Source organism: Loxodonta africana, chromosome 4, assembly GCF_030014295.1.
Source record: "Loxodonta africana isolate mLoxAfr1 chromosome 4, mLoxAfr1.hap2, whole genome shotgun sequence".
Taxonomy (NCBI): Eukaryota; Metazoa; Chordata; class Mammalia; order Proboscidea; family Elephantidae; genus Loxodonta; species Loxodonta africana.
In genome coordinates this window covers 151,926,387-151,951,687 of record NC_087345.1, presented here as the reverse complement: position 1 = coordinate 151,951,687, position 25,301 = coordinate 151,926,387, and the positions used below count along the sequence as shown (strand labels likewise).

At 37.3% G+C, this 25,301-nt stretch overlaps 1 protein-coding gene across 3 annotated transcripts in view; it reads left to right on the top strand.

The window, feature by feature from the left end:
- Window positions 1–25,301, top strand: part of UPF2 (UPF2 regulator of nonsense mediated mRNA decay) — a 140,013-nt gene that overhangs the window by 21,862 nt on the left and 92,850 nt on the right. For all 3 annotated transcript variants that reach the window (XM_010590732.3, XM_003410584.4, XM_064284855.1), the window contains exons 5-7: window positions 8,287–8,484; window positions 16,366–16,515; window positions 21,292–21,395. In XM_010590732.3, the coding sequence (XP_010589034.1) occupies window positions 8,287–8,484; window positions 16,366–16,515; window positions 21,292–21,395 (452 nt within the window). The remainder of the gene's footprint in view (window positions 1–8,286; window positions 8,485–16,365; window positions 16,516–21,291; window positions 21,396–25,301) is intronic.

Sequence of the window (25,301 nt, the reverse complement as noted above, 5' to 3'; positions counted from 1 at the left end):
ATATCTTCAAATATATCCCCCTCTCCCTAGTCTCCTCTCCTGTGGGAGCTTAATTACAGCTGTATTAGGCCAGTTAAAGTTGCCTCACAGCTCATTGATGCTCTGTCCTTTTTGTTGCTCTGTCCTTTTTTCTCTGTGTTTTACATTTTGGATAGTTTCTATTGCTGTTTTCAAGTTCATCGTTCGTTTCTTTTACAGTGTTAATTCCACCTGGAGATGTAGTTTTCATCTTGAGAAGTTGATTATATTTTCCATGTCACTGTCCAACAGCCTGTCTTAGCCTGTTTTCTAGCTTGTTGAGCATGTGAAATGCAGTTATATCTGTTTTAATATCCTTATCTATTAATTGAATCATCTGTGTCATTTCTGAGTTGGTTTTGATTAATTGATTCTTTTGTCACCTTATTATGGGTTGTACTTTTTTCTTCTTTGTATGGCTAGTGATTATTCTGCATCTTTGCATGCCTGGTCATTTTTTATTGACTATGTGCTGGATATTTTTACATTTTTGTAAATAACATTGAGCTTTGTTTTGAATTTCAGTTATGTTGTTTGAAATCAGTTCATCCTTTCAAGGCTTGCATTAAAGCTTTGCTAGGTAGGATCAGAACAGCTGTTTTTCTAGGGCTAATTTTCCCCACTACTCAGGCAATACCCTTCTGAAGTCTGCCTGATTTCTGTGAATTCAGAAGTTCTTCCAGTCTGCCTTGTGGGCATACAAGCTGCTGTAGCCCTGTGTGAACTCCTGTGTGAGTACTAATCCTTTCGGGTAGTTATTTTCTTGGTCTTACCTAGTTTCATCACTCATATGGACTGATCAGTATTCAGCTAAATATTCAAGAGGTACCCTCTGCACATCTTTGAATTTCTGTCTCTGTGCTGCTTCCTCTGTCTGGTACTCTGTCCTGCAGACTCCAGCTGCCTTGGCTAAAGTCTTGCTAGACTTTCAGCTCCATTGTCCTCAGCTCAGGGAGCTGCTGTGCTCTGCCTGGGTGTCCCCTCTGTTTGCCTAGAAAAATCTCTCCAGGTGGTAAGCTAGGGCAGTCATTGGCTAGCTTTTTGTTTCCTCTCCGGGATCACTTTCTTGTGCTTCCTGATGTCCTTTGTTTGTAAACTGTTATATTATATCATTTGTCTCATTTTTTAAGTTGTTTTAGGATGGAGGTTAAATCTGATCCCTGGTACTACATTTGACCTGAAGGAAATCTCAGAATCTATTTTAAACCTGCTAAATTGTTCAGTGATCAGAATATCCTTTTTAACCTTGCAGAAATTAGATTATATTGTATGTACTATTCTGCAGCTGCTTTCTTTCAGTTAATCATACGTTTATGTCATTTCATATCAGTATGTATGTTGTTATTGTGTCCTGTCAAATCCATTCCAACTCAGAGCAACCCTATATGACAGAGTGGAACCACCCCATAGGATTTCCTAATATGTAATCTTTATGGGGAAACACTGGTGGCATAGTGGTTAAGTGCTACGGCTGCTAACCAAAGGGTTGGCAGTTCGAGTCCACCAGGCACTCCTTGGAAACTCTATGGGGCGGTTCTACTCTGTCCTGTACGGTCGCTATGAGTCGGAATCAACTTGACGGCACTGGGTTTGGTTTTGGGGTAATCTTTATGGGAGCAGATTGTCAGGTCTTTTCTCCTGCAGAGCAGCTGGCGGTTTCGAATGGCAGACCTTTCAGTTAGCAATTGAGCACTTAACCATTGCACCACCAGGGCTCCATCAGTGCATACAGACACATCTAATTCTCAATTGTTGCCTAGTAATATCTTATTGTATAATTATACTATGATTTATTTAACTTTTCCTCTGTTGATAGACACAAGTTATATCTAGCTTTAGTTATTGTGGTCAATGCTGTAACAAAATCTCTGTTCCTACAGCATTCTGTATGCATGCTAGTATTTCAGGGATGAAGTCCTTAAAGTAGAATTCCTGGGTTAAAAGGGTATATGCATTTTAAGTTTTATATTCAGTACCAAATTTTCTTGCTAAGAAATTTACACACCACTGAGTATATGAGAATGACTGTTTCCGTATACCCTTTACCAAATTGCAGTTCTTGATTTTTAAAATTCTGAGCAAGCTTGAGCATCTTTTCTTTAATTGGCTATTTTTTTATATAACAAAAAAAAAACCAAACCTGTTGCTTTCAAGTTGATTCTGACTCATAGCAACCCTATAGGACAGAGTAGAACTCTCCCATAGGGTTTTCAAGGAGTAACTGGTGGATTTGAACTGCCAAGCTCTTGGTTAGCAGCTGAGCTCTTAACCATTATGCCACCAGGACTCTATTTTATATCTATATCTATGTCTGTACGTATTCTTTTCCTCATGAAATACCTGTTTAAAGTCTTCAGACTCCACCTCCCTTTTTTCTAAGTATTCCTCTTTTTAAAATTGATTTACAAAAGCACTTTACATATTAAGGAAATTGTTCTTTTTCACATGCAAATATATTATTTTTATATGTGCAAAATATGCATATTATGGAGTAGAAAAGGAAAATGTCTGTCAGATCCTTTTCATTCTTCAAGATAACCATTGTTAACAGTTTGGTATGAATCTGTCCAGATCTTTTTTTATATGTTTCTTTTTTTACATAGACAAAATATATATAGTCAGATGTCTTTATATAGCTTTATTGTTAATTTAAGTAAGGTATTTTGCATGGTGTCCTTTTTTCTGTCAATAATGTGTTTTTGAGAGCATTCAGAGTCAGTTCATGTATATATATACCTCATTTTACTTAACACCTCCACCACTCTTCTGTCAGTTTGTCATACTCTGGTGGCTTGGGTATAGCTGTGATGCTGGAATCTATGCCACCAGTGTTTCAAATACCAGCAGGGTCGCGCATGGTGGACAGGTTTCAGCAGAGCCTCTGGACTAAGATACACCAGGAAGAAGGACCTTGTGATCTATTTCTGAAAAATTGGTCAGTGAAAACCTCATGAATGGCAGCAGAACATTGTCTGATATAGTGCTGAAAGATGAGCGCTTCAGGTTGGAAGGCACTCAAAACACAATTGGGGAAGAGCTGCCTCCTCACAGAGTTGACTTTAATAATGTGGCTGGAGTGAAGTTTTCAGGACCTTCATTTGCTGATGTGGCATGATTCAAAATGAGAATAAACAGCTGCAAACATCCATTAATAATCAGAACGTGAAATGTACGAAGTGTGAATCTAAGAAAATTGAAAGTCATCAAAAATGAAATGGACCACATAAAGATTGATATCCTAGGCATTAGTAAGCTAAAATGGACTGGTATTGGCCATTTTGAATCAGACAGTCATGTAGTCTACTATGCTGAGAATGAGAAGTTGTAGAGGAATGGTGTCAGATTACTTATCAAAAAGAACATTTGAAAATCTACCCTGAGGTGCAACGCTGTCAGTGATACAATGATATCCATACACCTAGAAGGAAGACAAGTTAATACGGCTATTATTCAAATTCACACACCAACCACCGAGGCCAAAGGTGAAGACATTGAAGATTTTTACCAACTTCTGCAGTCTGAAATTGATCAAGCATGCAATCAAGGTGCATTGATAACTCCTGATAATTGGAATGTGAAAGTTGGAAACGAAGAAGGATCAATAGTTGGGAAATATGACCTTGGTGGTAGAAACGATGCCAGAGATTGCATGATAGAATTTTGCAAGACCAACGACTTCTTCATTGCAAATAATTTTTTCAACAACATGAGTGGTGACTCTACACATGGACCCCACCAGATGGAATACACAGGAATTAAATCTACTACGTCTGTGGAAAGAGACGTTGGAGAAGCTCAATATCATCAGTCAGAGCGAGGCCGGGGGCCAGCTGTGGAAAAGACCATTAATTGTTGCTGTGCAAGTTAAAGTTGAAGCTGAAGAAAATTAGAGCAAGTCCACAAGAGCCAAAGTGCGACCTTGAGTATATCCCACCTGAATTTGGAGAGCATCTCAAGAATGGATTTGATACATTGAATACTAATGCCTGAAGACCAGACGAGTTGTGGGATGGCATCAAGGACGTCATACATGAAGAAAACAAAAGGTCATTAAAAAGACAGGAAAGAAAGAAAAGACCAAAATAGATGTCAGAAGAGACTCTGAAACTTGTTCTTGAAGGTAGAGCAGCTAAGGTGAACGGAAGAAATGGTCACATAAAAGAACTGAATAGAAGATTTCAAAGAACAGCTTGAGAAGACAAAGTAAGGTATTATAAGGAAATGTGCAAAGACCCAGAGAAAGAAAACCAAGAGGAGGAACACACTTGGCATTTCTCAAGCTGAAAGAACTGAAGAAAACATTCTAGTCTCAAGTTGCAATATTGAAGGTTTCTGTAGACAAAATAATGAATGACGCGGGAAGCATGAACAGCAAATGGAAGGAATACACAGAGTCACTGTACAAGAAAGAATTGGCTGACGTTCAGCTATTTCAGAAGTTAGCATATGATCAAGAACCTATGGGACTGAGGGAATAAGTTCAAACTGCACTGAAGGCATTGGCGAAAAGCAAGGATCCAGAGATTGATGGAATACCAGTTGAGATATTTTGACAACTGGATGCAGCACTGGAGGTGTTTGCTCATCTATGCCAAGAAATTTAGAAGACAGCTACTTGGCCGGCTAACTGGAAGAGTTCTGTATTTGTGCCAATTCCAAAGAAAAGTGATCCAACAGAATGTGGAAATGATCAGTTCCATTAATACTACATGTAAGTAAAGTTTTGCTGAAGATCATTGAAAAGTGGTTGCAGTAGTACATCGACAGGAACTGCCTAAAATTCAAGCCAGTTTCAGAAGAGGATGTGGAAAGAGGGATATCATTGCTGATGTCTGATGGATCTTGGCTGAAAGCGGAAAATACCAGAAAGATGTTTCCCTTTGTTTTATTGACTGCATAGACATTTGACCATGTGAATCATAACAAGTTATGGATAACAGTGTGAAGAATGGGGATTTCAGAACACTTAATTTTGCTCGTAAGGAACCTGTACATAGACCAAGAGGCAGTCATTCAAACAAGGGATACTGTGTGGTTTAAAATTAAGAAAGGTGTGTGTCAGGGCTGCGTCCTTTCACCATATTTATTCAATCTGCTATGCTAGCAGATAATCCAAGAAGCTGAACTATATGAAGAAGAATGGGGCATCAGGATTGGAGGAGGACTCATTAACCATCTGTGCTATGCAGATGACACAAGCTTGCTGGCTGAAAAGTGAAGAGGACTTCAAGGACTTATGGATGAAGATCAGAGACTACAGTCTTCAGTATGGATTACACCTCAATATAAAGGAAACAAAAATCCTCACAACTGGACCAATAAGCAACATAATGATAAATGGAGAAAAAATTGAAGTTGTCAAGGGTTTCATTTTACTTGGATCCACAATCAGAGTAGCAGTCAAGAAATTGAATGACGTGTTGCTTTGGGCAAATCTGCAAAAGACTTATTTGAAGTGTTGAAAAGCAAAGATGTCACTTTAAGGACTAAGGTGCGCTTGACCTTAGGCCATGGTATTTTCAATCGCCTCATATACATGAGAAAGCTGGACAATGAATAAAGAAGACCGAAGAAGAATTGATACTTTTGAATTATGGTGTTGGCGAAGAATACTGAATATACCATGGACTGCCAGAAGAAGGAACAAGTCTGTCTTGGAGTATAGCCAGAGTGCTCCTTAGAAGCGAGGATGGTGAGACTTCATCTCACGTACTTTGGACATGTTATCAGGAAGGAACAGTCCCTGGAGAAGGACATCATGCGTGGTAAAGTAGAGGGTCAGCGAAAAAGAGGAAGACCCTCAACAAGATGGATTGACACAGGGGCTATCACAGTGGGCTCAAGCATGACAACGATTATGAAGCCGTTGCAGGACAGTAGTTTTTTGTTCACTTGTACATAGGACCACTGTGAGTTGGAACCGACTCAACAGCACCAAACAACAACAGCACTTAACAACTGATTAATATTAAATGCATCACCCATCTGTCAATTTGTTGTACTGTGGTGGCTTGCAAGTCGCTGTAACGCTGGAAGCTATGCTACTGTCACTTCAAATACCAGCAGGGTCTCCCATGGTGGACAGGTTTTAGTGGATTTTTTAGACTAAGACAGACTTGAAAGAAAGATCTGGTGATCTGCTCCTGGAGATTAGTCAGTGAAAACCCTTTGTATCACAATAGAATATCATCTGATAGCATGCTGGAAAATGAGTCCCCTAGGTTGTAAGGCATCACACAGTGGCTGCAACAATAGACTCATCTAATGATTATGAAGATGGCTTAGGACTGGGCAGCATTTTTTTGTACACAGTGTCACCATGAGTTAGAACCCACTTGATGGCAAATGGCAACAGTATTACATTTGCAAAATAGTACATAATGTGTTTGTACAGCTTGTCAACACTTATTTTATTGATAGATATTTGGGTTCTTTTTTATGTTGCTCTGTTGTAAACAGAGTTTCAGTGAACATTCTTGTTCACATTTTCTGTTATTTCTATGGTACCGATTCTTTTAAGGAAAATTGTTGGGTCAAAGATTATGCTTATTTTAAATTTTGGTAGATAGTGAAATGCGATACCTATTTGAACTCTATTAAGATATGAGAGTACTTCCCTGTTGTCTTGCTAACATTTGATTATATCAATCTTTTAAATACTTCATAATCTAATGGGTCAAAGTGATAAATGTTTGTTTTATTTTACATTATCCTAGATAGTATTGGGGTTAAGGATTTTCCCATATGCTGTCTTTTACTTTTCTGTTCAAACAGTTTATCCATTTTTTTTGTTTTTACTTGTAGGAGCTCTTCATACAGTGAAACCTGTGAGAGCTGGACCTGGATGGGACTGCCTTGTTTTTCTGGGTCTCGAAAGTTTTCTGTCTGGCGGGGTTCAGTCTTAACACTTTTCTATTGCTCGTTTTAGTGGAAAATACTTGAGTTTTTCTTCTCTGACATATTTCTGTCTTGTACAAGTTCCAGCTTTCGCAGGTTTTATTGTATATTATGGATATTAATTCCTTCATATAAATGTTGCCAGTATTATCTTGTTTTTCCTATGCTTTTGTCTGTTTTTCATTAAACAGCATGTAAATTTATCAGTCTTTTCCTTCATGGGTTTAGTGTCCTAATAAGCTTGTGTGTAAATATAAGGAGGTAGGGACCCAGTGTTTTGTTGTTTCCGTTGCTATTTGTTATTGTTTTTCCTAATGACATTTAATTTAATGTATAGTCTGACTTTTCTCAGAGTTATTTTTAATCTACATGGTATTTTTCTCCTCATAATTTTTGTTTGGAGACAAGTACAGTGAGAATAGATAAGTTCCTGAATTGTCTCGTAATCATGAAGTAGGAAATGAATCACCTTTAATGTTCTGAGTTTAAGAAACTATAGCTGTATGTGAAGGGGGAGAGAGAGACTGTGTGTGTACATGTGAGTATATGCACGGTTTTCCTCTTACTAAGATACCTATATATTTCATCTTTTTTCTTCCCTTCTTTTCCAGTTAATTTATCAATTGACAAACATTTGTGGCAATCTGCTGTGTACCAAGAATTATATCAAAACGGAGAGATGCTTTTTAGTTAAGAGTTTATGGACTGCTTGTGAAGATACTTAGAATATAGTGAAACCTGTGAGAGCAGGAACTCGACTGGACCGTCTTGTTTTCCCTGGTCTCTTGCTAGCTTTCTGCCTTTGACAGGGTGCAGTCCTCCCACTTTTCTGTTGTTCTCAATTAGTGGAAAATATTTGAATTTTCCTTCTTTGCCATGTTCCTGCCTTACACAGGTTCCGGCTTTTGCAGGTTTTACTGTATAAGTGGTGTAGAGGGTTCGCAGTCATTAAAAAAATGCCTCCTGAGGGAGGTGGGAATTTAAGCCGGATCTTTTTAGGAATGGCCAAGCTTACACATTTCTTATTTTGGGTTAAACTTCATGAAGATAGAGCTAATATATCAAATGGCTACTTAAGCTTATATTATTACTTAAAACAAATCTGAGAGAAAAACACCTTTATTATATGTTATTCTCTTGTCCTGGTTTCACGGCTTTGAAACACAGTTTGTGTTTACATTTGATTTGATATTAAATATGGTCTGTCACATGTACACACCCAAGTCCTTGTTGATTGCAGAAGCTTCTATTTAATTGAAACATTCAAGATTCAATGGCTATGAAATTGAAAATATAAAATATCTTATTTTGTCATGTTTACCATTCTGTACCTGAAATGGTGTTAATTACCTGTGATGTATTTTGTTGTAGAGCATGGCCCTGGAATCGATATATTCACACCTGGTAAACCTGGAGAATATGACTTGGAAGGTGGCATATGGGAAGATGAAGATGCTCGGAATTTTTATGAGAACCTCATTGATTTGAAAGCTTTTGTTCCAGCCATCTTGTTTAAAGATAATGAAAAAAGTTGTCAGAATAAAGACCCCAACAAAGATGATTCCAAAGGTAAATTCTAGAGGAAAAATATTTCCATTATGTGCTATAAAAATTAGCTTCAAGATAATATTTTCTGATATAGTTACTGGTTTTACAGTATGAACATTGAGTCATTAGATTAAATGACAGAGTATTATGGAACAGAGCATGAAAGAGTGATAACTGACATACTTTTAACAGTGCCAGTACATTTAAGTTAATGTGAATTAATTTGAAAATGTTTGTTTATCATATCTTGGAAAGAATTCATGCGTGAGCTTGCTAAGATACGGATTCCCCTTAACTGGACTCTTAGTGAAAATGTTACCTCTGTAATGCACATTATCTGTAATGCTTTTTCTAGGCTAGGTATTTCCAACTGTTTGTGAGGAAGAGCTGCTTTAGGGAAACCAGAAGCTTTGAGATCATTAACAGAGTGGCAGGTGCTGATTGCGAGTTACACCATATTTTTTGAAGGGAATTATGCCAAACCTTAGAGATTGAAAACAGGAAATAGATGGGCACAGTGACAAAGATTTGGAGAAATAGATAATTAAAAAAAAATTTTTACTTTTATATTCTAACATATTGATTAAAAACAAACCCAGTGCCGTCGAGTTGATTCTGACTCATAGCGACTCTATAGGACAGAGTAGAACTGCCCATAGAGTTTCCAGGGAGCACCTAGTGGATTCGAACTGCTGACCCTTTGGTTAGCAGCTGTAGCACTTAACCACTACGCCACCAGGGTTTCCATAACATATTGATTAGGGAATCCATTATTAGGAAACCAAGATTTCCTGGGTGGTGCACATGGTTTAGCAGTCAGCTGTTAGCCAAATGGTTGGAAGTTGGAACCCACCCAGAGATACCTCAGAAGATAGGCATGGTGATTTGCTTCTGAAAAGTCATAGCCTTGAAAACCCAGTGGAGTGCAATTTTTTGCATTGCAGCACAGGGGGTCATCATGAGTTAGAAGTAACTCAATGGCAACTGTTTTTTTTTTTTTTTTTAAGAGAACCTAATAATTTTTATTTAAGAATCACTTTGTGCCAAGCCTCCTTTTAGCACTTTATAAATAAATCATTTAATCCACATAATAACCGTATGGGGTAGCTACTCTTGTTATTCCCGTTTTTCATGTGAGGAAAGTAAGGCACAGAGGTTAAAAAACTCCCAGGGTTAAGTAACTTACACAGCTAGTAATTAGCAGTTTCAAAATGTAAGCCCTGTCAGTCTGTGTTCTTTCCAAGTTACATTAAAATTATTTTTGTGCCTTATACTAAAATTGGGAACTATCTTTGCTTTTGATGTACAAATAGTATAATATTAGTTAGAATTACAGAATCAACATCTCATTATTTACATTTCCCTTGTGGGAGAAATATGTATATTCTCCATGTATTCGGTATTTTATTTGCCTAAATCTTCATTTGAAGTTATGGCTTATTTTCTGCTATCTTGAGAGTTCAATTACTCCTTAAAATTTTTTTTAAAGACTTAGTTTTGCCCTATTGAGTGGGGGGTGACAGGTAATGCTGTTTAGGATACTAATTAGAAGAAAAAGAATAAAACAGTTCCTCACTTTTTATAACATTCTTTTAGAATCTAAGGTAAAATGTACTGAGCCTTAAAATTATGCTGTTTATGTGAAAAAGGTAGTGGGGTCATCTTATGGTGAGAGCACCTTATGGTAATAGGCCCTTGTGGTACGTAGATATTAAGACTCCTTGATTGGTCTCAAAGATATTCTTCGCTTATAGCAAATTTTACGGAAAAGTAGTATTACAGAGTTTTAAAAAAAATTATAAAGTAATATAATTCCTGTACTAGCTGAAATATTTTAAGTATTTAGAAAAATGTAGGAAATAATACATATGTAAAATTTTAAAAAACTGTTGCCGTCAAGTTGATTCCAATTCAGTGACCCTATGGGACAGAGTAGAACTGCCCCGTAGGGTTTCCAAGGAGCAGCTGCTGGATTTGAACTGCCAATCATTTGATTAGCAGCCAAGTTCAAAATACTCATTTTATATACCTACTACCTAATTCTATCAGTTAAAAAAAAAGTGGGGAGGAGGGGGCATTGCCTTTTTGAAAAGCTAATGAAAACAGCTTTTAAAATATTAGTCACTTCAGTATGTCTTCCAGTTTTAAGAATTTGAAAATGTGTGTGATTTCTGCCCTGATTAAGGTTTTTCATGTACAAGTTTGACTTATTTGAAGAGTCCTAATGGAGGCCTGGTGACGCAATGGTTAATAACTTGGCTGTTAACCAAAAGGTCTGCAGCTCAAATCCACCAGCCTCTGCTTGGAAATGCTGTGCGGCAATTCTCCTCGGTCCTATAGGGTCACTTGAGTTTGAATCGACTGAACACTAATAGGTTTTTTTTAGAATGTTTGTTTCTTTTTCAGGAAGTGAATTTAGGATTTGCAGCCTTTGACGTGTGAGACAATGTACTGAGTGTTATGAGAGATAAAAACATGAGTGTGATATCTGTGGACAATTTAGTGTTGAGAAACCAAGGACTCAATTATAATTCGAAGGAGAGTAAGAATGGGGTTGTAAGAAAAGTAGAAGGCAGTGTCATAGTTAAGACAGTGGAGGCATTTGATGTGGTTGGAGGATCAGATAAAACTGTAGAGGAAATGGATGACCTTTGTGATAGACTTTGAAGGTTGGCTTGGATTTTGAGAAGATACATGGGGGAGGGCCTCCAGGTAGAAAGAGTGGCATGGGAAAAGACAGAAGCCAGAAAGTATCAAGTATGTTTGAAGAACAGGTGAGGATTGAATAATTCATTTTGTCTGTTTAGAAGATGCATTAAATTAGGAGAATAGTGGGAAATTGAGTTAGACTATCTTGTTAGAGACCTTGGATGTTATTTAACTGAAGTTTCTATGGCAGGATGGAAACCCTGGTGGTGTAGTGGTTAAGAACTGTGGCAGCTAATCAAAAGGTTGGCAGTTCGAATCCACCAGGTGCTCCTTGGATACCATATAGGGCATTTCTACTCTGTCCTACAGCGTTGCTATGAGTCCGAATCGACTCAGCAGCCATAGGTTTTTGGTTTGGTGTGGTAGGATAGTCCATAAGCAGATTTGTGTTTTACAAAGGATACTGTGTCAATGATCCATAGGATGATTTAGAGTGAAAGTATGGATCAGTTATACATGATGAGGGCAGTTATAGTAGTAATAAGAATGAAAAAAGGTCAAGAAATGTAGCCAAGAAAGAACAGATAGAATATAATTAAAGCAGTTGAACTTATTGAAGAGGGGAGAAATGCCCTTTGAGTTTATTGAAGTATTTTATGGCTAAAAATCTATATGACAGTTTCTACAAGTTACTGATTTGATCTTAAGGCATCCCTATTTTGCTTTTATTCTTAGTGACGTGACACAAAATTAATCTTTCACTGCTTCTGAAATCACTAAATATCTCTGGGTTCTTATAGTTTTCTTTCTCAAGTACTCTCCCTCCACCTATTTTCCTATCTTTTTGGGACCTCTAATCCCTTGCTTGGTTCCCTGTATTCACTTACCAAGTACTTCTTTTCTAGATTGCATTCAGTGGTTCATCTTTAGTGTCTCCCTGTTGCACATTCTTTGTCCCTCTGTCGTTCATTCATACCTGCCTGCCAAGTGCAACCCTTCAGTCCACCTTATTTCTGTCTGTACAGGACGTGATCAGTTTCAGTTAAACAGGTTGATACCTTGATAAATTCATGATCACCAACCTCAACCATATCCTCAACACCGCCTGGAAACTTCATGACATTTCTGTCATTAGCTCACTCTCCCATGCTCCACAAGATTTTTTCATTCTTTGTCCAATTTTTATTCTGCCATTGTCTGTCTTAGGAGAAGTTTGTGCCTAATACAGCGGTTCACAAAAAGACAGATGTCATCAGACAAAACTCCCTCAACTTTGTGCCCCTATAAATCTGCCTGCCTTTGTGCTTATAGTATGTTTCTTCCCTGAGTGATGTGAACTTTCACACCTCCTATCAAAGACCAGTCCATCTTATTGTGCTCTAAATCTAATCTCACTCCTACTCCTGAACCATTATTCCTTTTCTCTCATATTTTTAGCATCAGTCTGTCTCTGTCTCTCTCGATCTTTACCTCGGTGTTCAAACATGTTCTTATCTAGAAAGAGAGAGAGGGAGAAAAGGAAGGAGGAGGGAGAGAAAGAAGGAAATGGGTAAAAACAAAGAAACTGTTAAAACTCTTGAAACCTCCTGGGCCTTTTTATCCCTTTCCAGCTACTGTCCTTTCTCCTTTTTAAGTAGTCTTACTGAAGGAAGACTATGGATCATAATAAATTATGGATAACATTATGAAGAATGGGTATACCAGAACATGTAATTGTGCTCGTGATGAACCTGTACGTAGACCAAGAGGCAGTCATTCGAACAGAACAAGGGGATACTCCATGGTTTAAAGTTAGGAAAAGTATGTGTCAGGGTTGTATCCTTTCACCATACTTATTGAATCTGTATGCTGAGCAAATAATCCGAGAAACTGGGCTATATGAAGAAGAATGGGACATCAGGATTGGAGGAAGACTCTAACAACCTGTGATACACAGATGACACAACTTTGGTTGCTGAAAGTGAAGAGGACTCAAGTATACTTACTGATGAAGATCAAAGACTACATCCTTCAGTATGGATTACAGCTTAACATAAAGAAAACAAAAATCCTCGCAACTGGGCCAAGAAGCAACATCATGATAAATGGAGAAAAGATTGAAGTCATCAAGGATTTCCTTTTACTTGGATCCACAATCATCGCCCATGGAAGCAGCAGTCAGGAACCTGAATGATACAATGCATCAGGCAAATCTGCAAAAGACCTCTTTAGAGTGTTAAAAAGCAAAGGTGTCACTTTAAGGGCTAAGGTATGCCTGACCCAAGCCATGGTGTTTTCAGTCGACTCCTATGCATGCAAAAGCTGGCCAGTGAGCAAGAAAGACCAGAGAAGAATTGATGCTTTTGAGTTAAGAAGTTGGCGAAAAGCGTTAAATATACCATGGACTGTCAAAAGAATGAACAAATCTGTCTTGGAAGAAGTACAATTAGAATGCTCCTTAGAACAAGGATGGCAAGACTTCGTCTCACATACTTCGGACATGTTATCAGGAGGGACCAGTCCCTGGAGAAGGACATCATGCTTGGTAAAGTACAGGGTCAGCGAAAAAGAAGACCCTTGACAAGATGTATTGACACAATGGCTGCAACAATGGGCTCAAGCATAACAATGATTATGAGGATGATGCAGGACCGGGCAGCATTTCATTCTGTTGTACATAGGGTCGCCATGAGTGGGAACTGATTTGATGGCACCTAACAACAGGAACAACTCGAAAGAATTGGCGGCACATGTATTTCTTAATTTCTTACCTCCTCGTTGTTCACCCCACTACAATTTGGCTCCAGCCGCATCCCTACCCTGAACCTGTTCTTGCCAAGATCACCAGTCACCTTCATGTTGTTACCTGGTGGACAGTTTCCAGTCTTTGTTTTATCTGATCTCTCATCACCATTCAACACAGTTCACTACTTCCTTGTTGAAGGATTTCTTTTCCCTCACTTCTGTGGTATTAAACTCTCCTAATGTTCTTTCTGCTTACCTTGGGCTTTCACCTTTGTTTACCCATTTAAATGTCAGTGTTTCTCAGACCAGATGGAGGAGGAGGGAGAAATTAAGTCCAGCTGGTACGTTTACGTGAATATATATGTACACACACACACACTATATATGTGTGTGTGTGTATGTATATATATCTTTTTGATACACATTTATCTCAAATTTATCCTGCCTTCATTCTACTGCTGCTGTTCTGGTCTAATAAACTACCATCATCTCTTGTGCATGCAATTGTAATATTTCCTACCTGGTCTTCTTTATTTGCTCTTGCTCCCTTCTATGTATTCTTAAAAATTCAGTTTACTTTCCTGCTTAAAATCCTTTAATGGCTTTGCATTGCACTTGGAGTACAGTTTAAACTTGTCGGTATTATTTTCTAGACCCTTTATGACTTGGCTAAGGTCTACCTCTCTAACTGTATCTTCTACCACTCCTTTTTCCTTTTTTGTTTCTGGAACAGGCCAGTCTGTTTGCCTCATTACCTTCATACATTGCTCTGTTTTCTGCTTGAAATTCTCTCCCCACCCTGCCCTCTTGGTCCCCTCATGCATGTTAGTTCAGTTTCCTCAGCTAGATTGTAAATTTCTTGATCACATTTTAACCTTTTTCTGAATGTTCAACAGCTTAGCGTACTTCTAAATACATAGTAGCTAAAGCAGTGGATTTTTTTTTTTTTTTTTGTAATCAGTAAATGTTGTTTTGATAACCAGACATCAGGGAACATTGGAGAGTAAATGTATGGGAAAGTGTTTTTGTCTGTTTTATTCTAGTTCTTAAAATGGTGCCTGGCATATAGTATGAATTCAGTGAATACTTGTTGAATGAAAAAGAAAATAATAGTCTGTATTCATTTAGCATCAGCAAAACCAATCCATATTAGAGCTTTGGTTCCCCCCAAATACAGTTTGGCATCAAATATCAGTCAGAGATTTTTGCTTTGAATGCAGAAACTAGAGGATGAGAGAATGTAAGAGAAAATGATGATGAGACCTATAATTTCACTCATTTTAACCATACCTCCTTAATTCTTTTAAGCGTAAATTCTTAAACTCAGGTTGTTTTGTTTTGTTTTATAATTATGAAAAATTTTGAAACTACTAAAGTAGGACTGCTAGTATAGTGAACTAACATTTATCTGTCACCTGATTTCAGCAGTTATCAGTGTTTTGCCAACCTTGCTGAACTCAGGTTCAGTTCGTCTTTGTTTTTTTTTAATTCTTCCTGTTTAGCTTTTTACCAACTCCTGGCCATTTTCCTTTGTTATGTCTCATGTTTTAGTTTCCTCTAACCTGACATCTAAATTTTAAGGATTTTTTTTTGATTGGTCTTCCTGCATCTATTCTTCTTTTCTAATTTATTTTGTATGTTGTTGGATGCTAGTGAGTCAATTTCGACTCATAATGACCCCAAATGACAGAGTAGAACTGCCCCATAGGATTTGCTAGGCTGTAATCTTTATGGCGTAGTGGTAAAGTGCTACAGCTGCTAACCAAAAGGTCGGCAGTTCAGATCCACAAGATGCTCCGTGGAAACTCTATGGGGCAGTTCTACCCTGACCTATAGGGTTGCTATGAGTCGGAATCGACTCGATGGCAGCGGGGTTTTTTTTTTTTTTTTTGTAATCTTTATGGGAGCAGATCACCATGTCTTTCTCCTGCAGGGCTGTTGGGTGGGCTTGAACCACCAACGTTTTAGTTAGCAGCCGAGCAGTAACCATTCTGACACCAGGGCTGCTGATTTAGGCTGTATACTGCTACTAAATTAATTTTCATATCATATCACATTTAAATAATAATCTTCTGGTCATAACCCAGCAGAGGTCATGCTCCATAAAGGAGAAAAGCCAAACTCCTCATCTTGGCGTTTGAGACTCTCCTTAACCCTAGGCCACCTTACCTAATCACCTTCATATTCCCCTCAACTTTAGTACGTGTCTTCATGCTGTGTAAATCTCCATCTATTTATCCGTCTGTCTGTCCGTCCGTCCATCCATCCACTTATTCATCCATACATTTCTTCCTTCAGGGAAAAAATGGCATACAGATTCAAAGAAGTTACGGCTCTTGTTTTTGACGAGCATAATATTTCCGAAGTTTGGATATATTAAATTTTCATTTAAATTTGTTACCAGGTATATAGTACTTCGTGGGTTCTAATAAGTGATGCAGATTTTGTGAATTCTTGTCTCTTTTTGCAGCAGGATTTCATTATGACTCTTAATTCAGAGATACATTTTTTTTTTTTTTTTTTAAACAGAGGCAAAAGAATGTAAGGAAAATAAGGAATTATCAAGTCCTGATGAGTTGGAACTTGAGCTGGAGAATTTAGAAATTAATGATGACTCCTTGGAGTTAGAGGGTGGAGATGAAGCTGAAGATCTTACAAAGAAACTTCTTGATGAACAGGGTAAGGCAATATTTTGCCAAAATTTTTCATTTTTGTTTAATTTTTATATACAAAGGTCTTGCCTAAGGATATGATTCCTTTCTCTTTAATTCTGTTTTTCTGTTGTTTCCAGGCCAGTGCTCTTTTGGAATTTGATTTAGAACAAAAACACTACATTACATACCCAGTATCATGTAACTACAAACTTCAGTTATCATCTAAATTCTAAATATCATCTTAATTCTAAATATCTTAATAGATGTTTCTTACACTTTTCTGACTACTTGCTAGCATTGTCCTAAATTTATTTTTATTTTTTAACATAATTTTAATAAATTTAATACTGTATTCAAAAGTTATTCTTAAATGGTTGAGAGATAGAAAGACAGCTAGCATATTAATTCATCTGTGATAATTTTATCTCTTTGTAATTAAATCATGTTTTACATTAGTAATAAAAATATTACACTGTTAATTATTTACTAAATATTTCCTGTCATGTTTCTTTGTTAGTTAGGACTCTTGCTTATAGGTAATCAAAACTCAATTCATACTAACCTAAGCATGAAATAGAATATTTTGATTTATGTAACTGAGAAATCCATGAGTTGAGCTCATGGGCTATCATGATTTCATCAGACCTGTTGGTATGTGTTTGCTAATTTCTGAATGCCTTCCCTATTTTCTGTCAATATTGCTTTTCTCTTTGTCGGCTTCGTTGTTTCCTACTGCAGATTCTCTTTCTTCATGCCATGAAGGGAGGGTGGGCATGGCTGGAGGCTGCCCAGGCTTTTGTCCAGGCTTGTGTCATACCAGCTAGTGACATCACAGGAAAAAAGAGTTTCTTTTGCACTATCTGTATTTAAATATCCCAGGGCTCTCTGGCTAGTCCTATGTCATGCTTACCCCTGTGGCCAAGAGAAATAGCGTTATGCTATGCTTTAATTGACAGCACCTACTCCTTGTCAGGAAAGATCAGAAGTTACATCTGTTTTTTAGGGTCCTTGTCATTGTTGTTGCTATTAGCTATTGTTGAGTTGAGTGAATTCTGACTCATGGCAACCCCACATGTGTCAGAGTAGAACTGTGCTTCGTAGGGTTTTTGAGTCTGTGATCTTTTGGAAGCAGATCGCCAGGCCTGTCTTCCGAGGTGCCCCTGGGTAGGTTTGAACTTCCAGCCTTTTGGCTGGTAGTTGCACACTTAACTGTCTGCACTAACCAAGGTCTTTTCTGCCCCCTATCAGAATCACGAGAAATGGGGGAGGCTTAGTTCTTCAAAGGAAAGGGTTGAGAGTACTGTTAACTGAAGAACATGGGGGAAGAATGCTGGACAGATAAAAATAACAGATTTACTCTAGGACTACATACATTTTTTGATTAAGATTTGTGTCTAATGCAAAAAGTTTGCCTTTTTGTAGTTGATATCTGAAACACTGAAGTACTTGGAGTTATGACTTTAGAAATTTCCAGTCTTTCTAGGATAATAATTTTTAAAAAATGCTAGTTTTTCATGAGTAAGAAAACAGCTCTAGATTATCTGTTTTCCAGATAAATGATAGTTGGATGGTTTTTCAAATTTAATTTTCATTTTTTAAAAATCGTATTGTGGTATATGTGTATATGATAAAACTTACTATCATAACCATTTTTAAGTATACAATTCAGTGATCCTAATTACGTTAACCATGTTGGGCAACCATTATATTAAGAAATAGAACTCTCCATTATTCCCTTCTCCTGTCCCTGTTAACCACTAATCTACTTTCTGTCCTGAACTTGCCTACTGTAGATATTTTATATAAGTTGAACCATAACATTTGTTCTTTTGTGTTTGGTTTATTTCACTTAGTATAATGTTACCACGGTTCCTCCATGTTGTAGTATGTATCAGAACGTCATTCCTTTTTATGGCTGAATAATATTCTATTACATGAGTATACCACATCTTGTTTATTCATTCATCAGTTGATGGACATTTTGGTTGTTCCCACCTTTTGGCTATTGTGAATAATGCTGCTATGAACATTGGTGTATAAGTATCTGTTTGAATCCCTACGTTCAAGTTTTTTATGTATACCTAGGAGTGGAATTGCTGGGTCATATAGTAAGTCCGTGTTTAACTTTTTTTTTTTTTTTAATTTTATTGTGCTTTAGGTGAAAGTTTGCAGTGCAGATTAGTTTCTCATTCCAAAAATGTATACACAGATTGTTTTGTGACATTAGTTGCAATCCCTACAATGTGTCAGCACTCTCCCTCTATTCCTTTACATCCAGGGTTCCCTACGTCTATTTGCCTCCAGTTTTCCTGTCCTGTCCTGCCTTCTCGTCTTTGCTTTTGGGCAGGTGTTGCCCATTTGATCCTATATACTTGATTGAACTAAGAAGCCCGTAAAAAACGTTGCCATTGAGTAGATCCCGACTCATAGCGACCCTGTAGGACAGAGTAGAACTGCCCCATAGGATTTCCAGGGATCACTTGGTGGGTTCAAACTGCCGGACTTTTGGTTAGCAGGTGTAGCACTTAACCACTACGCCACCAGGATTTCCGAACTGAGAAGCACATTCCTCATATGTGTTACTGTTTGTTTTATAGGCCAACCTAGTCTTTGGCTGCTTCAGTTCCAAATTAGCAGGGTGTCCAGGGGCAATAGACTAGGACTTAGTTTTAACTTTTTGAGGAACTGCCAAAGTGTTTTCCACAGTGGTTGTATGGTTTTACTTTCTCACCAGCCATGCAGTGAGATAAATCTAATTTCTCCACATCTTCACCAACAGTTGTTGTTTTCAGTTTTTTTGATTATAGCAGTCCTAGTGGGTCTGAAGTGGTATGTCATTATGGTTTTGATTTGCATTTCCCTAATGACCAGTGTCATTGAGCATCTTTGTATATGCTTACTGGCTGTATAATCTTCTTTGCTAAAACACCTATTCAAGTCCTTTGCCTGTTGTCTTAGTTATCTACTGCTGCTGTAACAGAAATACCACAAGTGAGTAGCTTTAAAAACAGGAGTTTATTTTCTCACTGTTTAGGAGGCTAGAAGTCTGAATTCAGAGTACTGGCTCCAGGGGAAGGCTTTCACTCTCTTTTGGCTTGGAGGAAGGTTGTTGTCTCTTTGAGCTCCTGCTCCTGGGTGAGCTTCATGTGGCTTGGCATCTCTCTTCCCCCATCTCTGCTTCTTTCACTTGCTTGTTTAATCTCTCTTATGCCTCAAAAGAGATTAATTTAAAGTACATCCTAATCTTGCCACATTAACATCACAAACCCAAGTCATTCACAAATGGGATTATAGCCACAGGCAGACAGTTAAGATTTACAACACATATTTTTGGGACATACAGTTCAATCCATAATACCCATTCTTTTGATTGGGTTGTCCTTTTGTTGTTTAGTTCTAAGAGTTCCTTATATATACTGGATATTAAACCTTTATCAGATATATGGTTCCCAAATATTTCCTCCCATTCTGTAGGTTGTATCTTGACTTTCTTGATAAAGTTCTTTGATGCCCAAAAGTTTTGAATTTTGAGGAAGTCCAATTTACCTATTTTATCTTTTAAGTGCTTTCTTTATAGAATGTGATTTTTACTTCAAAAAACTGATGGACAAAAGCAGTTTTTCAATCTTTTTGGTAACATCTGAGAATCCATTGTCAAAAACAAGGTATTGAAGCTTTACCCTGTTTTTTCTTCTAAGGGTTTTATGGTTTTAGTTCTTATGTTTACTGTGTTTTTATGCAAATAACACACGCCTTCTGCGTTTGTCTGCCAGCTGCGCCTTCCCCCCATGAGGCACCCTCACAGGTGCTGCCATGCCAGTCCTCTTCCACATCTTGCTGTAAAAGAAATTAGCATAGTGCACCTATGAAAACACCTCGTGGGGGTAGGGCATGGCCCGTAAACAAACCAGAAGGCGTGTGTTATATTTATGTAAAATATGGTAGATCTTTGATTCATTTTGAGTTAATTTTTGTAGTGATGTGAGGTATGGGGTTCATCATTATTGTTTTGCACATTGAGATCCCATTGTCCCAGTACCATTTGTCTGAAGAGACTATTCTTTCCCTTTTGAATGTACTTGGCAGCCTTGTCAAAAAATCAGTCAGCCATAGATGTATGGGTTTATTTCTGGACCTTCTTTGTATTGCATTTGGCTGTATATCTATCTGTATGCCAGTACCACACTGGTTTGGTTACTTTAACTTTTTGATATGTTTTGAAATCAGAAAGTATGAGTCCTCTAACTTTGTTCTTTCTCAAGATTGTTCTGGCTATCTGGGGCCCCTTGTATTTCCACATGAATTTGAGGATTGACTTTTCCATTTCTGCAAAAAAGACTGTAGGAGTTTTAATAGGGATTGCTTTGTATCTGTAGATTTCTTTGGATAGTATTGACATCTGAATTAATATTAAGTCTTCCAGTCCATAAACACGTCATGTCTTTCCATTTATTTAGTTCTTCTTTATTTTAGCAGTGTTTTATGATACGCAGTTACAAGTCTTTCACCTCTCTGGTTAAATTTACCGCTTGGTATTTTGTTGTATTAGAATTCTTTAGAATGAACTGTTTTCATGATTTCCTTTCAGATTGTTCATTGCTGGTTTATAGAAACAACTGGTTTTTGTGAGTTGATCGTAATACCCTGAAACTTTGCCTAATTTATTTATTGCTCTTGTAGCTTTCTTGTAGATTCTTTGGGATTTTATATATATTTTATATATCATATATTTGGATATCTTTATTCTCATATCTTCTCTTTGTATTTTTTTTAACCTATTTAAAAAACAATTTTATATTAGAACAAGAGGATGAAGAAGCCAGCACTGGATCTCATCTCAAGCTCATAGTAGATGCTTTCCTCCAGCAGTTGCCCAACTGTGTCAATCGAGATCTGATAGACAAGGTATGATTCTCTCTATGTAATTTTACTCTAGTACATCGACCTTGCAGGATTTCTGTAATTATAGTCCCAGTGGTTTCTAGACTATTTCCCATGAAATGAATTGTTTATTCAAATGGAGTCTTAAAAGGGAATCCAGTATAAACACAGATAAAATTAGAGCCAGTTCATAGATGGCAGTCATTGGGGATGGAGCTTGCTCTGGAATCCTTTTGGCTTGACACCTCTATCCTTCACATAGGAACCCTCCAGTTTGCAAAATACTGTTTAGAAATTCTTAAAGTAAGGTCTGTGGACCTCTGGTGGTTCCAGGACACTCTCAGGTGGTCTGTAGGATCAAAAGTCTTTTAATCATAACACTAAGATGTTTTTACCTTTTTTGCTGTTTTTGGCATTTACAAAAGTGATGGGTAAAATTGCTGGCGTGGCATTTTAGCACGAATCAAGACAGTGGTACCAAACTATGGTAGTAGTCATTGTATTCTTCACTGCTCTGCATTTGCTGTTAAAAAAAAAAAAAGGCAATTTCACCCAAGAATCTCCTTGATGAATCAATAAAAATTAGTGATTTTATTACTAATCTTTGATAAAATGGGAAGTACACATAAAGCACTTCTCCTGCCTGAAGATTGTCTCAAGAAAAAAGCACTTGTGTAATAGTTGGAGTTGCAATCTGAAGTACACGCTTTCTTCATAGAATGTAATTTTTACCTGGAAGAACTGATGGACAAATTGTGGTTTTTCAGACTTGGGTATTTAGCAGACAATTTTCTAAAATGAACACAGCGAGCCTGTCACTTCAAGGAAAACAACTAATAGTGTGTATTCCCAGTGATCATGTTTGAGTTTTCAATGAAAATTAGAATTTTGGAAAACTTATATCCATCAACTGTAAGTTTGACAGCTTCCCGACACCTCTCCAAAGAGACGTTATTGATGAGACTTTTCTGATGACATTGGTGGTAATATTAAAGACGTAATTTTTAAATATTATCTGCATAGCTGAGTGAACCAATATTTCCCAAACGACCACTACACAGTTTTACAAAATCATGCATGTATGTTAAAATCCATTAAAGTGCAAGACAGACAAATGCATTTTCATTTAGATTAAATTTAAGATTCTAACTTTAATGAGAAGTTTATTGATACAGTTTCAAATTCTAAATTGCAACTAACCCTTAAGACACTACCACTTTTTAACTTTTGGTGTGGTATCAAAAAGAATATCTACAGTCATTGTTAGGTGCCGTTGAGACTGTTCCAACTCATAACAACCCTGTGTACAACATAATAAAGCACTGCCCTGTCCTGTGCCATCTTCACAATTGTTACTATGTTTGAGCCCATTGTTGCAGCCACTGTGTCAGTCCATCGTGTTGAGGGTCTTCCTCTTTTTCGCTGATGCTTCTACTTTAACTAAGCATGATGCTGTCCTCATAACATGTCCAGAGCGTGTGAGGCGAATTCTAACCATCCTTGCTTCTGAGGAGCATTCTGGCTGTACTTCTTCTAAGACAGATTTGTTCGTTCCTCTGGCGGTCCATGGTATATTCACCATGTAGTCTTCACAAGTTCTTCCTCGTTCATTGTCCAGCTTTTGCATGTATATGAGGAGATTGAAAATACCATGGCGTGGGTCAGGCACACCTTAGTCCTGAGAATGACGTCTTTGCTTTTTTCATACTCGAAAGAGGTCTTTTGCATCAGATTTGCCCAGTGCAATATGTTGTTTGATTGGAATGCGCCATTTGATTTCTTGACTGCTGCATCCGTGGGCACTGATGAAATCCTTGACAACAGTCTGGTGTCACTGTACAGTATGATACACCTCCCTTTCCCAGCTACATGTACATGTGAAGCTGGATTTTCTTCATATACTTCATTCAAAACAACACGTTGCAACAGATCGAATGTATAAATAGACTTGAAAATATAGGTATCTTCTAAAACAGTGCTACTCTTTTCACTAAATTATTTTTTATTTTGAAAAACGGTTTTTTTTTTTACGAAACATTAACAAGTAATAGATTATTGCTATTTTAAATGATTTACTATTTTTAAAATTTGTTTTAATTTCTTGTACACTAAATGCTAGTTGACATAACCCACGTAAACAAAGCTCTTTGGATCCTTAATAGTTTTTAGGAGTATAAAGGACTCTTGAGACCAAGAGTTTAAAAACCATTGCTTTAGAGCTTTCTCTGGTCACAGTGCACTGTAATCTTTTGTCTTTTTTTTCATAATGCTTTGAGGGTCCCCTTAAAAAAGTTAGATTTTTTTCTACTTGTCACTTCTTCGGATAATTTAGATGTATTTCGGTAGAGATACATGTAATCAAATAGACTTTAAACTGTACTTCCCAATTGACTTAGTTCTGGAGTGATTAGGTCATTGTTTACACACAAAAACAAAACAAAAAGGAAACCCTGGTGGTGTAGTGGTTAAGTGCTATGGCTGCGAACCAAAAGGTTGTTGGCAGTGTCATTGTTTAGTTTTCAAAAATTCAGTAAATACAGAATTTATTTCTGCTCTTTCAAGAGATAGTCTCCTTTTTCTTTCTTACATAGAATGTGACAGAAACCATCTCTTAATTGCTTGATTGTTTTTCTAATTTTTGGATTTGATCGAATCTGTCCCATGCTAAATGTCTATATATTCATTGGATATAAACAGAGCATGAAGGAAAAATACCTTGACATTCCTGCTCCACCCCTACACTACATTTTGAATGCTATCATAAAAGTTGAAGGTGGAAGGATTTCATCGGTTTTGTATACTAAACATTATTGTTATGAATTTCAGGTCATACTGCTGAAATGTATCCTCTAGGACTCAATATTTTTAAGAGTTGTTGCCAGCAGTGACCACATATTAAATTTTGAGTTATCTCTTTGAAGGCCAGATGAAAAATGGGGGGCCAGCTCGTCCTTTTGAGCCCCAGTCAGTTCTCTGTGAATCAGCTTCCTTATGAAAGGAGTATCACCCATATATGTAGGCAGGGAAACCCTGATAGCATAGTGGTGAAGAGTTATGGCTGCTAACCAAAAGGTCAGCAGTTCTAATCCACCAGGCGCTCCTTGGAAACACTATGGGACAGTTCTACTCTGTCGTATAGGGTCGCTATGAGTTGGAATTGACTCGATGGCAATGGGTTTGATTTTTTTTGGTATGTTGGCAGAGGTCCAGATGGCATAACAGAGAAGAGAGTTTATGAAGTAGGTAGAAAAATCTGAGCATTTTTTGAATTCAATGCTTATGTAGCTGTTAACCTTATGTCAAATTTTTAGCAACAAAAAGAGTTGTAAAACCAAATAGATTCTTAAAAAATATATATATATAGTCTTAGAAATGACCTGGTCTTAGTCCCTCATTTTATGGCCGATAGGTTAAAAGACAGCCCTAAGATTGTAGAGGCAGAATCCTAAGATGATCTGGATATCTGATTTTATCTGTGTATATATTGTACTTATCTGTATACATGAATTCATCTATAGTTCTTACCATGTGGATTGACTGACTCCCCCTGCCCCCTAGTTTTAAGCCATCAAGCTTAAGTTGTATACCAAAGTAATAAAAGAATTTGCTTGCTTAGTCAACTTTGTGTTACTACCATCAAGATTTTTTATGGGACTGTGAATATCAGTTCTTTTCCTCCAGTAGACTAAAGAAATAGGTATTACATTTTTAAAAATAAAATTACAAGTATGAAGCTAGGCAGTATGAAATTCCTCCTGTATTTCATTAGGCCTATATGAGTATTTTCCTAGATGTTAGTTCTTAAGCAGTAAATGTGACCATTCCCTTAGCAGGGACTCTGCAGTAAATTGTTTTTGTGGATATTCACTCTCAAGCAGTTCAGTTTTAGCTTTTCAGTTTTTAATGTGCTTGCATTTTCCTTTTCAGTCT